This window comes from Salvelinus alpinus, chromosome 24 (genome assembly GCF_045679555.1).
Source record: "Salvelinus alpinus chromosome 24, SLU_Salpinus.1, whole genome shotgun sequence".
Taxonomy (NCBI): Eukaryota; Metazoa; Chordata; class Actinopteri; order Salmoniformes; family Salmonidae; genus Salvelinus; species Salvelinus alpinus.
Genome location: NC_092109.1, coordinates 7796822 through 7812487, shown reverse-complemented (window position 1 = coordinate 7812487; position 15666 = coordinate 7796822). Strand labels below are relative to the sequence as shown.

The window sequence follows — 15666 nt, the reverse complement described above, 5'->3', positions numbered from 1 at the left end:
TTACATACTGCATGTGATTAAAGATATGAAACTTTTAATTCATGTTAAAAGCCCTCAAATGCAACATCTTCTCTAAACCTAACTTGTGGATGTTAGAAGCTAAGAGATTACATTTTAAAACCCGAACTGAACAAAAAGAACACTGAAGAGGATGTACCAGACAATGAATGAAAGATCACTAAGATATGAGTGATTTGGGCTGAGTGGGATTTGAATAAAGTCAATATTCATTTGAACAAACTTTTGTGAAATCCTTATGGGTCACAGAACGAGATTCCTAAAAGGACTTCACTAAGGCCTCTATATGTGCGAGTCCACTCCACTTCCCAAAGACACACTTGTTATTAATTCACTCAAGCCACCTGTTCTGTGCCACCTAGTCAATGGTTAGTCCACAGTCCCATTACAGACTGATGCAGGTAAGACTTCAGAACCAGTCAGGTTCATTTGAGTTTTGCTGATTTGGGCTTCCTTGGTACTTTGGTCTTCTTGGTTAAGTCTGGGTTGTTATGACTAGCCTTGATCTCTGCTTCCCAATTCTTCTTCGCCATCGTGTACAACCTCATAGTCGCCTGGGCGTCTTGGACCTGCAAAACATTCTCAGACATTGGCTATGGCTCACAGAGGACTATTGTATATTTGTGATCTAGAAAATAAATAAAAATATTGATAAAAAGCTGATTTACGGATGAATGTTCTCCCTGCTGTACGTTGACGTTAAGTATTTCTCTACACAGGAGTTTCAGAGAGGGCCGACCACTCTGAAAAGAAAATAACACCGTTCATACCTTCCTCTTATAGTGTTATTAGAACCCCCCCTGTCACACAATACACCCCCATCCCCCAAAAAAGTCTTTACCTTCACAATTTTCTTGAAAGGTTTATACTTCTGTGTGTCTCGGATTCTCTTTTTTGGGTGATCCAAGAGCAAAATCTGAAAGATTTCAGCATGGAAAGTTGATGTAAATGTTGACAATGATCTCAAGTCAAGTCAGGTTTTAGTTAGTGTAGGTTATATCATAGAAGTGTACCTTAAGGTCATTGTGAATGGCGTGTCCCACTAGCGTTCTCCCCTGGAGGATCCCAGCCACCTCTTTCTGTACAGTCTTCACATTCTCACCTGCAGCATATAACAGCATTGATGACACAAAAGTCACATTTGAAAACAATGCGCAGAAAATCTAGTACAAAAATAAGACAACTGTTTTGGGGTTTAGTGAGCTTGTTGCCGTTTCCAACGCCATCATAAGAACATTAATATAGTGTTAAAAGAGGTCTGAGTTTGGCTCATGCTGGGCACCGTTTTTGATGTTCTCCGGCCGGATGCCGCTGACAGCTGTCCTGTAGTCTGTCACCTTCTCTGTGGGCTTGACGTGTTTGTCGTAGATGCACTTCCCAAACTGGTTGACAAGGGAGACCCGGGCTACAATGCTGTCCTCTCCATCTGGACCCACACCCACCATCTCACAGTCCATAGCTACCGCCTTGGTTAGGCTGACAGGTGCCATGATGAACAGGGAGAGAAAAAGCCTTGGTCACACCAGAGAAATCATTTCATTCAAGTGACTGAAGACAGCCAACAACGTTCTGCTCTGTACTTATGGTGAAGTAAGCTCAGGGCCCGTATCCACATAGTGTCTCAGAGTTGGACTGCTAATCTAGGATCTGGCCATATAGTCTGTTATAGAAAGTGCTACTTTTCCAACTCAGCTGCTGCTGTCAGAGCACATGCAGATATACACCTTACTATTAGGAGCTGCTGGTGTCCTCTAACTTACCCCTCAAACCCCCTGTCCTTGACCAGCGCATTCTCTGTGGTCTGGGCATCTGTCTTCTGAGTGCCTTGCATCTTCCTCATGATATCTGCTGCCTCTGTCCCCACTGTGGCCTCAATGTCGTCAGGGTCCACGTCATCAAACCACATGTCCGATCTAGTAGAGGACAGATTATATGTATTAACCCCCACACACATTAACCAACACTGAGGTGCCAGTGGAAATAATGTGACAATTTGACCTTAGGTTTTGATGCAAGTTTGACAACTGACTATAGAAGTGACTGGACACAAACCGTGCACATGCTTTTCACAACAGTGAGAGGTTGTTGAAGTCAAAATCTCAATAGTTATACACACACACACGTCAGATATTTAGCTCACGAGCGATATTGATAAAACTGGACGAACTTACTCAGTGGGTTTCTTTTCCTCCACTTCCTCCATTTTCATCTTCTTCTTCATCATCTGTGTGTTACCCTCCACCTGGGAATTGTTCTGTTTCTTCTTCTTGGCTTTGGGTTGTTCTGTCCCCGATGTTCCTGGACCTTTCCCATTCACCTGGGATTTATTGGGAACGGCACTGTCCTTCCCTACTTTCCTACTCTTCACCTGCATGGGCTTGGCATCATTCACTGTCTTTGATAAGTTTTTAGCAGGCTTCTTATCCACCACCGCCTCCTTTGAAATGTCTTTAGTGGGTTTCTTAGGGACTTCCTTCTTTGAGTTCCGCTGAACTGGTTTATTTTTTACTGGCGGGGGATTGGATTTGAACACCTGCAAGTAGAGAGTGAGCGATCTTTAATAGCATCATAACATCCAATTTTAGACAGTAATGACATTGCACCAATGCCTTCAGGTCTGTATCATCTATCCAAAATCTTTATCACAACATTTCTAACTTAGCTACTAAGTCATAACCAAGTCCTTACCTCTAGTAACGTTTTCCAGTTGGCTGAAAACTGTTCGGCATCTTTCGGAGGAAGCAACACGTTGGTTTTACGTTGATCTTTTGCCACTGGTTGTTTCTTGGTGTGTTCAAAAAACTTTTTCTTTACAGGTTTCTTTTTATTTTGGTCCTGGCTGGATTCTGGCGTTTTAGAAGACGCAGCAGAGTCCGTTTTCTCTGGCTTGACTTTAGACATCATATCTCGAGGACTATAAGCTTTGATTTAGAAAATATGGCTGTCAATTCTTCGGGAATTTGAGTGGAAGGCAAGTGCAAGCTAACGTTAGCTAACTCTCGCTGCTAAAGACAAGTTGCAGTGTAATGGCAGCCTGCACTTTCATTATAACGTTAGGACTTCACGTCTCATTTTAAAAAGTAAACATTGCTAAGCGACTAGCCTTTGATTTAATATGTGACAGCCGACTATACTTCAAACGTCCTGTTGCTCAGTAAATTGGCTTCTTGGATGAAGTTAGCTTGCTAGCTAGTTTTGCTAACATGTGATCAGGAGATCAAGCATTAGTTAGTAAACTAGCTAGCCAATTACATTTGCTAAAGTAATGATAATGAAACAACTAATCCGTAATCACGGTTTGAACCGCAATAGTTCACCTCTACAAATACCTAAATGAATACTTACAAACTCGCCATACTCGTTATGCTTTACAAACAGATATCTACACATGTTTTTCCGTACGTCGTGCTGAAATGTGTAAATCTGCAATGTGTCACAAATGTGAATGTCCGAAAGGAAACGAGGGTTGGTTTTGGTTCCTAGAAACAACTTCTTCTTCTTTCGTTTCTTCTATGCTATCATGGCGGACCGCAAACAATCGCATGCCGCCACCTACTGTGCTTGAATGTACGATCAATCACGATCTGCTCAATTCAGCACTACCATGAAAAAATAAAATCTAAACCAAATAAATCCCTGACTTTTACCACACCCTCCCCAAACCCATTAAACGTTATCTATATCATGCTGAAACACTCCACCCTTAAGATTGTTCTGCATGTCAACAACCATTTCAATCTGTTACCCCCAATATCTCTTTTGCTGTCTCCGCAATAACATTCAACCTGGCATTTCTGCTTTCCACATCCCGAGTCGTATTGACAACCTTACCAATAAAATCTATGAAGATAATTTTGTTCATTATCAAAGTGTCCTTTGACACCGCACATTCATGAGCACAAGATTTCTGAACAGGCCTCAAAACCATGCCAGGATCATCAGAGGCACCAGCCCCGACAGTAGGTCCACTTACTACAGGTACATCCATGTAAGCTCCATCAGTCCGCACTGTAGTTCTACCAAACTGTTTGACGGCCTCTGCATACGATACATCATGACTGATCCTATATCTCTGAGCCTCTCTAGCCTCTCTGTACCTGGCATCCACCAAATGCTGCACCGTGTTCTCCCCCACAATTACAGCACTTAACCTTCACATTGCTTCGCCGTAATCATGTGCCCCTCCACACTTGGCACATCTTTTCTTTCCTTTACACTGAGCAGCGACATGTCACATTCTTTGTCATTTAAAACACTGCAGTGCATATGGGAAAAGTTCTCTAACATTGAAATGAAGGAATCCTACCTGTACTTTTCCCGGGCAAGACTTTCTCAAACCTCAGCATCACTGATAAGCTTTCACTTCTTTGACCCTCTTTCCTACTGGTCAACCGTTTGGCCTCAATCTCTCTGCCTCCCTTCACGTTTTCTTTAATATCATCTGTGGACATAGATATTGGGACCCCAGTGATGACTCTCCCCTCAATCTAGCATAAGCACCAGGGACATGGCTTCTCTTGTAGAGCCAGGCTACCACACAATATGAACAATCTACCATTTCCAATGAACCAAGCTAATTTCACTTCACCTACCTCTTTCTCTACGGTATTAGTTAGTTGGATAGGGTGTAAGTGAGGCCCTGTGGTCTCATCAAACACTATCACCCCTTTCCACTCCAACACGTAAGTACTTTTGCTTCCTACCTTGGCCCTCTTCATGCTTTCTTTACTAGATGCTCCACTGCTTTCTGTATCATGATCTCTCTTTTTCCTATCTTTCCACTACCTATCTTGTCCCTCATCCTCCTGCTCCATATCATCACAACTGACACCCATATTGTTTGCGTTCCAGCACAGCTGTTGCTTCACCAACTTTTTCTCAATTTCCTCCATTTCATCCGCACTACTCACCACCATTTCCCATTCCCCGAACTATGGATCAAATCTACACCGTGCTTAGACAATGCATACAGCAAGTCCGCTTCTTCAGTGGGGTTTATCGGCGATTGGAATCCAACGTTATGGTGCATTACCGCCACCTACTGTACTGGAGTGTGGGCCAGAGACAGGGAGAAACGAAATCATACCTGCCAGCCCCGTTTCTCTTAAAAAAATATAACAAACTATTTGAGACTATATCTAATGAAGTTCTACTCAATATATTCTTGAAACTAATTTCCCGTATCCCCTTCTCCCACATACTAGATCTCAGCCTCTCTCTTTCCCTCTGATACTGCCCACACTGTAGCAATACATGCTCCACGGTCTCTGTTAATCACACTTTCCTGTTGGATGCTTTCCTATCATGTTTAAGGTCTTATTCAACTGGCTGTGTCCCAGCCTTAATCTTATATAAATAGCCTCCTCTCTTCTGTCCCTTCCTGCCATCCTCCCCTCCCCGACTTTCCTCTGTACTTGAAAAAAATGCCTGCCCTCCACTGCTCCTGACATCTCGGACTAATCACTGTCCATATCAGGATTTGTGTCTCTTCCTTGCTCATTGAAACTACAACCTCAACATCCCCACTACTAAGTGCTTATTTAGCCAGTACATCAACTGCCTCGTTCCCCTCCACCCCATACGGGCTGAGACCCAAGAAAATCGTATCTACTGTATATACTAATTTGTCTAATCCTGCAATGGGTTTGTAGCACCTCATAAAGCAGGTCTTGTCTGCTACGTGACCTAAAAGACTGGAGACTCATCAACACTGCACATGAATCAGAGCAAATAACTACTCTGTGTGGCTTGACTTCCTCCACCCACTGCAAGGCCAACAGTATGGCCATCCGCTCTGCCGCATATACAGCCAGACGATCTGTATAAGGTTTCCTGACTTCCACCCCACATTCCTGCACTACAAATGCTGACCCAGTACGTCCTGTCATTGGATCTTTTGAACCATCTGTGTAAATGGCCACAAAATCCTGATACACAGTATCCAGACATCTCTTAAACAAATCAGATGGATCAACACCCTCCCTATCTTTCTGTAGTCTCTCCAACATTTCTAGATCAACTACTGGAGGCTGGAGTAGTCATGGTGGATTTACAGGAATAGCTACCGTTGGACTAAACTCCCTTCAATACAGTCCCATCTCCTTCGCCTGGGTATTACCCACCCAGTCAAAGCTTGTGTTCTGTCTTCGCTCATGTTTCCAGCATGCCTGTAAAATCCCTTTTGCAGGATGAGACACCCCATGTCCCTGTAGGTTGACCCAATAATTAATTGCCAGCTACTGTCTCCTAATCCGCAATGGCATATCCCCCATCTCCACCTGTAGTGCAGCCACTGGGGAGGTCCGAAATGCCCCACTACATATTCTGAGTCCTTACTTTTTCATATTCTGAGACTATGACATCTAGCCTTTCCAATGAGGTCCGGGCTGCCCAACCATACGCTATACTGCCATAGTCTATTAGAGATCGGATCAATGCAACATACATGGTCCTCAATGAGGAACGCCCAGCCCTCCACTCCTTCCCATCAGACAGCGCATCACATTTAGCACCTTTTACACTTTCCCACCCTTCTCTCAATGTGTTCTGCCCAGGTCAGTCCACTGTAAAAGTATACCAAGGAACCCGAAGGCCCCCACCCTCTCCAAGTTTCTCTCATATAACATCAAGCATACCTCATCTCCCACCTTCCTCCTGGTAAAGAACACTGAGTTTTCTCTACAGAGAACCTGAATCCCCACATTAATGTCCACCGCTCTACCTCATCAATTGCTTCCTGTACCTTCCTGACTATGTCAGCTCACAGATCACTGCACCTGTACATAGCCCATCTGTAAACAGCCCATCTATCTACCTACCTCATCCCCATACTGTATTTATTTATTTATCTTGCTCCTTTGCACCCCAGTATCTCTACTTGCACATTCATCTTCTGCACATCTACCATTCCAGTGTTTTAATTGCTATATTGTAACTACTTCGCCACCATGGCCTATTTATTGCCTTAACTCCCTTATCTTACCTCATTTGCACTCACTGTATATATACATTTTGTCTTCTTTTTGTTCTACTGTATCATTGACTATGTTTTGTTTATTCCATGTGTAACTCTGTGTTGTTGTATGTGTCGAATTGCTATGCTTTATCTTGGCCAGGTCGCAGTTGCAAATGAGAACTTGTTCTCAACTAGCCTACCTGGTTAAATAAAGGTGAAATAAAAATAATAAAAAAGTGTATGGCACATTTATTCCCCTCTTCCATGAGGCCCCATCATCTGCAAATAACGACATCCCAATATCTGTCTGTAACTGAGTAAACATCATTGATCATGATTGAGAACAACAGAGGACTAATCACTCTCCCCTGTGGTGTACCATTATCCACCAGGTAGATGCCTGATTTCCCCACCCTCACCTGGATAGACCTTCCAAACAGGAAATCCTTTATCCAGTTGTACGGTCTTCCTCCTATCCCCATAATATCAAACTTGATTAAGAACCCCTCCTTCCACATCATATCATACGCCTTCTCCACATCAAAAAACGCAGCTACAACAGTCTCCTTGTTCACCTGAGCCTTCCTGACCTCTGCTTCTAAGCAGAGCACTGGGTCCATTGTTCCCCTTCCCTTCCTGAACCCACCCTGATGTGGCCATACTAGCCCCCTACTCTCCAGGAAGTAAGTTAGCGTCTCCATAATCATACATTCCATAGTGCTACATACATGTGATGTTAAAGCTATTGGCCAATAGCTTGTTGGCCTCGTTGGGTCCTTCCCTGGCTTCCAGATTGGTACAACTACTGCCTCCTTCCAGCTGCCTGGTAGTTTCCCCTCCTCCCACACTGTGTTGTACAACACCAAAACCTTATCCCTTATCCATCGCTAAGATTGGCCAACATAACATAGCACATCTCATCTTTCCCAGGTGAAGTTAATTTAGCCTTACCTATTGCCCTTTTCACCTCTGCCATGGTAAATGGTGCATTCAACGCATTATTTACATCCTCCCTCCTATCCAGCACTCCAGGACGCTCTTCTCTCGTTCTCTCTCCCTCTCTGCCCCTCCTCTGACACATTTGCAGAGCTATGCCTTGGACAAACGCTTTGTTTGTCCAAGGCTATGCCTTCTCCTCATCTGTCACTGCCACATCCTTCCCACTCGTCAACACTGGCTAATCCCACTCCCTTCTAACCCCACTCATCCTCTTAATCATCCCCCACACTTCTCCCACAGGTGTCGCCCTTCCAATGGTGTCACAGAACCGACGCCAACATGACCTCTTTGCCTGACAGATAGTTCTCCTCACCAGGGCCTGCTTACACTGAATCAGATGTTGAAAGTCATGCATCTTTTTCAGTACTCTAAATGCCCTGTTCCTACTCCTCACCATTGCCCCACACTCCTCTGTACCAGCATGGGACTGCTTTCCTCCTCGTCATTAGCATAATGTTTTTTTTATACGACTAAATTACAAGGTAGCATACTCTGCTGACACTGACACACAGATCAATACAACGACTTTTGTGTTGTGTGATCCATATAGTAATACAACAAACCCTCCCCCATGCCCCAAATCCTCTCAACCTGCCTCTCTGAACAGATCACTTCTGATCCCCAGCAATAACCACGATAACCACTGCCAATAGGCGATTGCATAGAAAGGTTTTTCACAGAAATAATTGAACACCAGAGAGCAGTGTTGTCTTAATGATTAATCACATTCTTCCTGTTTCAGAACAATACACCCGAATCACACTTCAACATACAAGACATGTAGGTCTACATTTGAAGTATTCTTTATGCATCATAACCTTTATAACTTCGATAATGGCCATGATATTATATGGCCCATTAATAATATGATGATTTGTTATTAGCGTTACTCCATATGAGTATCATGGTTAATTCATTCAAAACACGGACGGTTTAGGAGCAAATCGGTGGCAGTCACCGCAGTGTAAAATACATATCACAATGTGATTATCAATTGTCACGCGAAACAACCATCTGTGGCTCCAACGTCACCCCCCACTACGTAAACTCTCGTGCGTTTTCTGAGTGCACGCGCCTCCGCCGCTGTCATTGCGGTGCCCGCCCTCAGCACGGAACAGCAGCACCACATACTCCGTTTGAAGATTATGCTGCGGCTTCTGGCCATTTTGTAGAAGACAGAATGAGGAGGTGAAAAAAAAAAAAACGCACCAGGAGGGAAGGACAAATTTGGAGGGCGCTCACGAAGAGACAGTCAGCCTGAAAGGAAGATTTTAAAAAATACCCGCCTCAGTGGTTTACCATCGATACACCCCGTCTGAATCGTGGATTATTACGAGGAAATCGCATTGGAACCATGAGCTGGGGGTCAGAGCTGTGGGTAAGTACCAGCGCTTTATTTATTAGCCCAGATAACGGTCTATCAGTGGCTATCAATAGTTGGAAATATCCCGGAAGACTCAACAGCTTGCAAACCAAGCCTGAATGTTTATTAGCTACATTGCAATAACTGCTATAAAAGCCATACCATCTTTCCCAGTAGTCAATCAGTTCATTCCAACGAAGGCGAATTCAAATTGATCATGTTCCCTGCCTTGACTGACATGTAGCCTAGGCTATTGTATTGATGTGGTCAATATGTCCAGTTCTAACCGGGGCAGTTCGGTTTTCCAGACCGCTGTGCATGTGGCTGTTGTAGATTGTACATCACAATGATGATATTCACTGAGCTATTTTACAATGCATTCAATTCAATACAATTCAACGTAACACTAACATGCGTATCTGAAACACACCCCTTTCTTCGGGTTTCCAGGCAGTGCTTGTGCTTCAGCTATTTCACTACTATTCCATCCCTGACCATATGAGTTGGTCTCCCTTGTTATGAGAAAGCTGAACACATTGTAATAGCCTACACATTGACACTGACTACACATTATTTTATGTAAATTAACGCTTGGTGGTAGTGTGGTACCTGTAAACTCTGAAAATACCTAATATACTCAAATGCCTACATTGTATGAATATTTAACAAGAAAGAGCAGCAGGTATATGATGGATTCTTATCAGTGCTTATGGGTTTTGTTTTAGATTTAAGCGGCTTACACATTTCCTGTAGATGGTTTGTCTTGGCAACAGAGGAGAGTGTGAGTTGACAGTTGGAAGTTGAACAGGATATACCAGGGCTGCGGTTTCTCAGAACCTACTCCGACACAACTCACTCACTGTGCTGTATGACAGTCACTTGTCCTCCCATGTCTCACACATACTCGCACATAGAACCAACAATCAAGCGAGCACCATAATCAAAACTGGTTGTGCAATGCTGGATCGTCAAAACTCACTTGATTTAGCGGAAACCAAGCCGTGTGATGGCTGTCCGTCCAACTTTATTTTAAATAAAGTGGAGGAGGAAGAGGGTTGAGGAAGTAAAATAGACGTAGGGGGAAGAGCTGAATACCACTGCAAATCCCACAGCTATGATGCCACATTTCATCCACCCACTCATGTGCCCTGATACCAAAATGTGAAGAAAAACGTAAGCTAGTTAGTTGACCTACAACAGACACCGATCCCTGCATAATAGCCTCGATTAAAGGCGCTCACTTATTTTCAGCTTGTCTGCTTTTGGTGCCCAAAAGCAAGCAACTTAATTCTATATTCGAAGAGGGGCTTCAGATGTGATGGATTCCAAGATACAGGCCTACAACAGACCACACACACAAACCCCAAATCGCACGTAACGTGTCATAAACTCCGGCATGAGAATAAAGAAGATTACAGGACTGCCACAGCTATTTTTACGGAGCCCTAATAAGCAGCCTGTGGAATTCCTCTTGTTTGCCTTTTGTTTCAGAAGATGTTGTTGTGCTGTAAAATGAGCCACTGGTTCTAATTTTACCGGTGAAGTTACAGTGTGGGATGCCATTAGAACCTGCTTGATTGCCTGTTGCGTATTTCACATCGGAAACAGGCTTCAATCTCAGTGCTAGGCACACGGAAGTGGGACATCTTGTGGGTGTGCTTGTGCTAAATTCCCTGCCTCCTACAGATGAAGTCAGTTTTTAGCAGATTGAGAAACAGCGGGGTCTGGAGATGGTTAAACCTGGTACGTGTTTCTCCTCATGAGAGAGACGGAGGTAGAGAGAGCCAGAGAGAGAGAGAGAGAGGTGGGGAGAAGAAGAGGGCAACAAAGGGGTCAGTTCTCCTGAATTCTTCTCCACTCATTTCCCTGGTCCAAGTTTAGCTTCTGAGGCCTCGTATTTGTGCCATGACATCAGCCCTATTTTTCTTACTACAGTTGAGTCATTTAGCGGACAGACACTCTTATCCAGAGCAACTTACAGGAGAAATTAGGGTTAAGTAACTTGCTCAAGGGCACATCAACAGATTTCTCACCTAGTCGGCTCGGGGATTCGAACCAGCGACCCTCCGTTACAGGCCCAGCGCTCTTAACCGCTAGCTTATTGCCTAACCAAGATGCAGTGCTCTGCTGGCCAGATAACGGTGATAGAGCATTGCCCCAGGGTGCTCCAAAACGCTTTCCTGTCTGCTTTCTTTCAGAAAAGCGTACAGTGCTTGTGTTCACAGCGGAGACAGAGCGTTTGCAAATAATGTATTGCAACTAGATGCTCAGTGCTTTAATAGGGGCTGAATAAGAACCAGACACTCTTTGTTTTCTTTTTACAACCAAACAGACCTCTACAGGTGTGAGCCGGGGATGTACTGTAGCCTAGTAGTTGTAAAGTTGCTAGTGTGTTCGGTGTCCCTTGCTGTCATGCAAAACCCAATTTAAGATTGGGGCAGGCACTGTCTTTGGCCCTTTGTCCTGTGGTGACATCTATGTGCTGTCATTTGTAGAACGAGTGAAGAGTTTATTTCCAAAACGCTATATCCACCCATTTTTCACAGTTTTTTCCCTTCTGAAATGATTGCTTATGGGTACCCTCATGTGTGTTTAAAATATTAGTGTTCTATGAATTTTCATTCATAGATTTTAGATACAAAACACTATGTCAATTGTTTAGCTGGAATGGAATGTTCATACCCTGTATATTTGATTGTGATATGTGGTTGTCTCACCTAGCTATTTTAAGATGACTGCACTTACTATATTAAGTCGCTCTGGATAAGAGCGTCTGCTATATGACTCAAATGTAAAATGTAAATAAATGTTTTACATACATATCTCATATTACTGTAGTGAATAAAAACACAAGTTTCTAAATATTGATGTCACAAATGTATTATTTGTACATTTCCTTATAAAATGTTTTGCCATTTGTTACATTTGATTGTATAAAACCTAGCAGTACTACTTATATCTCTGAGAGTGAGGCGGATATATAGCATTTAGCAACAAAAAAACGTTATTATTTGTCTCTCTGAAATGAAACCACCAAGTGATCGATTTTAAACATTGAACAACCCCATGCCATGATTAGATAGTGGGAAAAATACACCAATCTCTTTCATCATTTCTTTAAAACAATAAAAGCTAATTCACCAACATTTCTGACAATGATTATATAGCGTTTTAGAATGAAACTCTTCAAGTGCATCTTAACTTACTTTTGTAGGCCTATGTGTAGAACCAAGATGACACAAGAGCGGACTACCTTGAGTGGCAGACAAATGTCTCCAGTGTTACGTTACTTATTCCTATGTTATTACACCGATTGCTTTCTTCAAGGCCAGTTTTATCATTTGAAATGATATGTGACAGAAAGGGAAGGAGTGGTGTCAAGCTCAGCTCATGGTGTTTTCGGCCTGAGCACACACCGAGTGAGGAAGTGATATTTCAGGAAGTGAACTCAGTGTCACTGTTAAGCTGTGTTTCTCAACCACTCGAGAAGAACATCACTGGAGAGAGTTATCGACCTAGTGGACAGACTTCTTGTGATGTGACCTCTCAGATCTTTCTGCTGGCCTTGAAAAGAAAAGGCGGCGAAAGACCAGAATAAGCCTCTTTGCAGGCTAAATAATGTGGTTAGGTTACCCATCGTTAGAGAAAGAATGTTCCATTTAGGTAGTAATGGTACAGCGCTGTTTTGGTTAGTTGCTCTTTTCTGTTTCATTTTAAATCGTTCTTCGTTACTATCTGTTTCCAACTCTGGCTTCATTGTAACAAAGCAGCAGCTCCCCAATGCTTTTTTGGAGTCGTCGTGAGAGTGAATTTGACACACAACTGTGGTCAACAAGAGTTGCTGTAGGCCTATGTGGTCATTCAACTTATTTATGTTTCTCATTAAACAGATACCTTTGGTGAGGTACGTGTGTGTGTGTGTGTGTGTGTGTGTGTGTGTGTGTGTGTGTGTGTGTGTGTGTGTGTGTGTGTGTGTGTGTGTGTGTGTGTGTGTGTGTGTGTGTGTGTGTGTGTGTGTGTGTGTGTGTGTGTGTGTGGTGTGTCTGTTGGTCTGCGTGTGCGAGTCATTACGAGTGAATAATACCAGTAATAGGCTACCGATGGGCTGACATAACAGGTTTAGAGTTATTGCATTCCATATGACTAGAATCACAGTGGTAGATTATAGCCTTCCTCCACGTAATGATACTGGGGATGAATCTTGTCATGTCTTAATGAAAAGGAATAGATCCATGGCTAGTATGGCTCGGTCCATCGCCTCATTCCTTCAGCTAGTAGTGATGTCGTCCATAGGCTACTCCTACACTGCACACAGCCTGCCACTGAGGTAAAGGGAGTCTCAGTTAGACAGTTTATTGGAAAATCCATTCGGGTTCTCTCTCTCCTCTTGCATGAGGTTGACTTCAGAAATAATCTGATTTCTATTGACCTGCAAAACGGTATTTTCCACTTGACACAGAGAGCCGAAAGATTTGAACAGTGTAGACCGAACTCAGAAGTGACCCGGTAAATCTGACTCACATTCTATTGGTTCTTAGTTCTTTTGGACAGATCCTTTCTCTTGGCCTTGCAGCTCCGAATTCAGCGTTCTTATATAGTAGGCCGAGCTGTTCCTCATTGTTATACTTGATGATGCAAAATGACATTCAAATAAATAGGCAGATTACTCCTACCTGTTCACTAGGTTTGTTTTGTTTTGAATACCTTTTCTCGGAGCTAGTACTGAATATAGGCCCACTGGTGCCATATTTAATATGTGTAGGCCTAATCTCTGTGGATCATTCTCTGGTCCAGAGGGCATGTAGTCTCTCCTGAGGTGGCTGTGTCCCTCTTGTACCAGCAGGAGGTATGAACACTGGATCTCTCTCTGTCTCTCTGTCTCTCTCTCTCTCTCTCTCTCTCTCTCTCTCTCTCTCTCTCTCTCTCTCTCTCTCTCTCTGTCTCTGTCTCTGTCTCTGTCTCTCTCTCTCTCTCTCTCTCTGTCTCTCTCTCTCTCTCTGTCTCTCTGTCTCTCTGTCTCTCTGTCTCTCTGTCTCTCTGTCTCTCTGTCTCTGTCTCTGTCTCTCTCTCTGTCTCTCTCTCTCTGTGTGTGTTTGTGCTGCCACAGATCTCTGAGACTACTCTGGGACACCCCGGGGGTGTAGGCAAAATTTTCCCTGGCTTAATTTCATCAGCCTCAGATAGGCCAATTGTTCTTCTTTTTTTCTGCGTAAGTAAAGGGTTGAGTAAGGAGACCAGTATCTTGTGTATGCACAGCTTTAGTCTCAGCCAGCACCCCCTCTCTCTTCCTTCTCTGAAGCTCTGCTGCGCACAAACGCTGCTATTGAAGGAGAAAGTCAAGGGTGGTGAACCGTGATTGGTTCGCAGTGGTACCGGGCCAGGAAGACATTTTGTAACTACAGAAGCACTGAACTCTACACTGTAACACATTGCTGTAAAGTTACAGCAAATCTGTCACAGTTAGCGACTGTATTTCTATATTACAGTACAGTACTGTAAAAAGCAATGCATTATGGGGGCTCATTGGCGTTCATTTACACTGCTGTAGAATTACAATGAAACCTTGATAGAGGCTATATTTGTTGCACCCTTACAGTACCATACTGTTTTTAAATTGTATTTTAGGAATCTATAAACCTTTTCCTGTAAATCTACAGTATTTTACTGGCTATTGTGCTGCCAGTAATTTACTGTAATTCAGTACCACCTCCACAGAATACAGTACCATACTGTAATTTTGGAGCACTTGGTAATGTTGTGGCTCATCAACACATTTTGAGGCGTGCCTTATAAGAGGCTATACTTGTTGCACCCGTTAGTGAGAGTGCTGTACCAATTGAAGTGATATGTGGTCGTAGTTATACCTCATTAATATTAGGACCCAAACAACATCTCATGACCATCTCTCCACATTTCTAAATGTAGGTGCGTAAGATCTTCACCGAACTAATTCTGCTTCGGCTTTGGGAGTGCTTCCTTTGTTTAGACTATATGTAATTATGTGTTACAGCATACCAGTTAATAGTTGGTGTTTCATATCACTTGCACTTGTAGAGGCCTTAACAAAGGCTTCTAAATTGGCAGTGAGTGCAGGGCAAAACAGATCAAAAGGACATGGCTAAACACTCAACCATTAAAGGTTTGATACTTGCTGCCACTGATCTATTCACTATATGCATTTCTTTATTTTTACTATTTTCTACATTGTAGAATAATAGCGAAGACCGCAAAACGATGAAATAACACATATGGAATCATGTAGTAACCAAAAAAGTGTTAAACAAATCACAATATATTTTATATTTGAGATTCTTCAAAGTAGCCACCCTTT

The 15666-nt window shown here is 43.1% G+C and overlaps 2 protein-coding genes across 4 annotated transcripts in view; one reads left to right on the top strand and one right to left on the bottom strand.

The window, feature by feature from the left end:
* Nucleotides 1–17: 17 nt before the first annotated feature.
* On the bottom strand, nt 18–3483 carry rexo4 (REX4 homolog, 3'-5' exonuclease). 2 transcript variants are annotated; one of them, XM_071363466.1, is made up of 9 exons: nt 3364–3474; nt 2707–2939; nt 2190–2551; nt 1779–1931; nt 1301–1494; nt 1032–1120; nt 860–934; nt 687–761; nt 18–587 (listed from the first exon to the last, which is right to left on the bottom strand). In XM_071363466.1, the coding sequence occupies exons 2-9, from the start codon at nt 2920–2922 to the stop codon at nt 444–446; spliced, it is 1308 nt and encodes a 435-aa protein (XP_071219567.1). In that variant the 5' UTR covers nt 2923–2939; nt 3364–3474; the 3' UTR covers nt 18–443. The 2 variants fall into 2 exon arrangements, with proteins under 2 accessions (XP_071219567.1, XP_071219566.1); XM_071363465.1 differs by having other exon boundaries at nt 2707–3483.
* Nucleotides 3484–9057: 5574 nt separating this feature from the next.
* LOC139552065 (formin-binding protein 1-like) overlaps nt 9058–15666 on the top strand; it is a 105244-nt gene continuing 98635 nt past the window's right edge. The window contains exon 1 of one of the 2 annotated variants that reach the window (XM_071363439.1): nt 9058–9350. In XM_071363439.1, coding sequence (XP_071219540.1) covers nt 9327–9350 — 24 coding nt within the window. In that variant the 5' untranslated portion in view covers nt 9058–9326. The remainder of the gene's footprint in view (nt 9351–15666) is intronic. The other variant, XM_071363460.1, reaches the window with a different exon arrangement.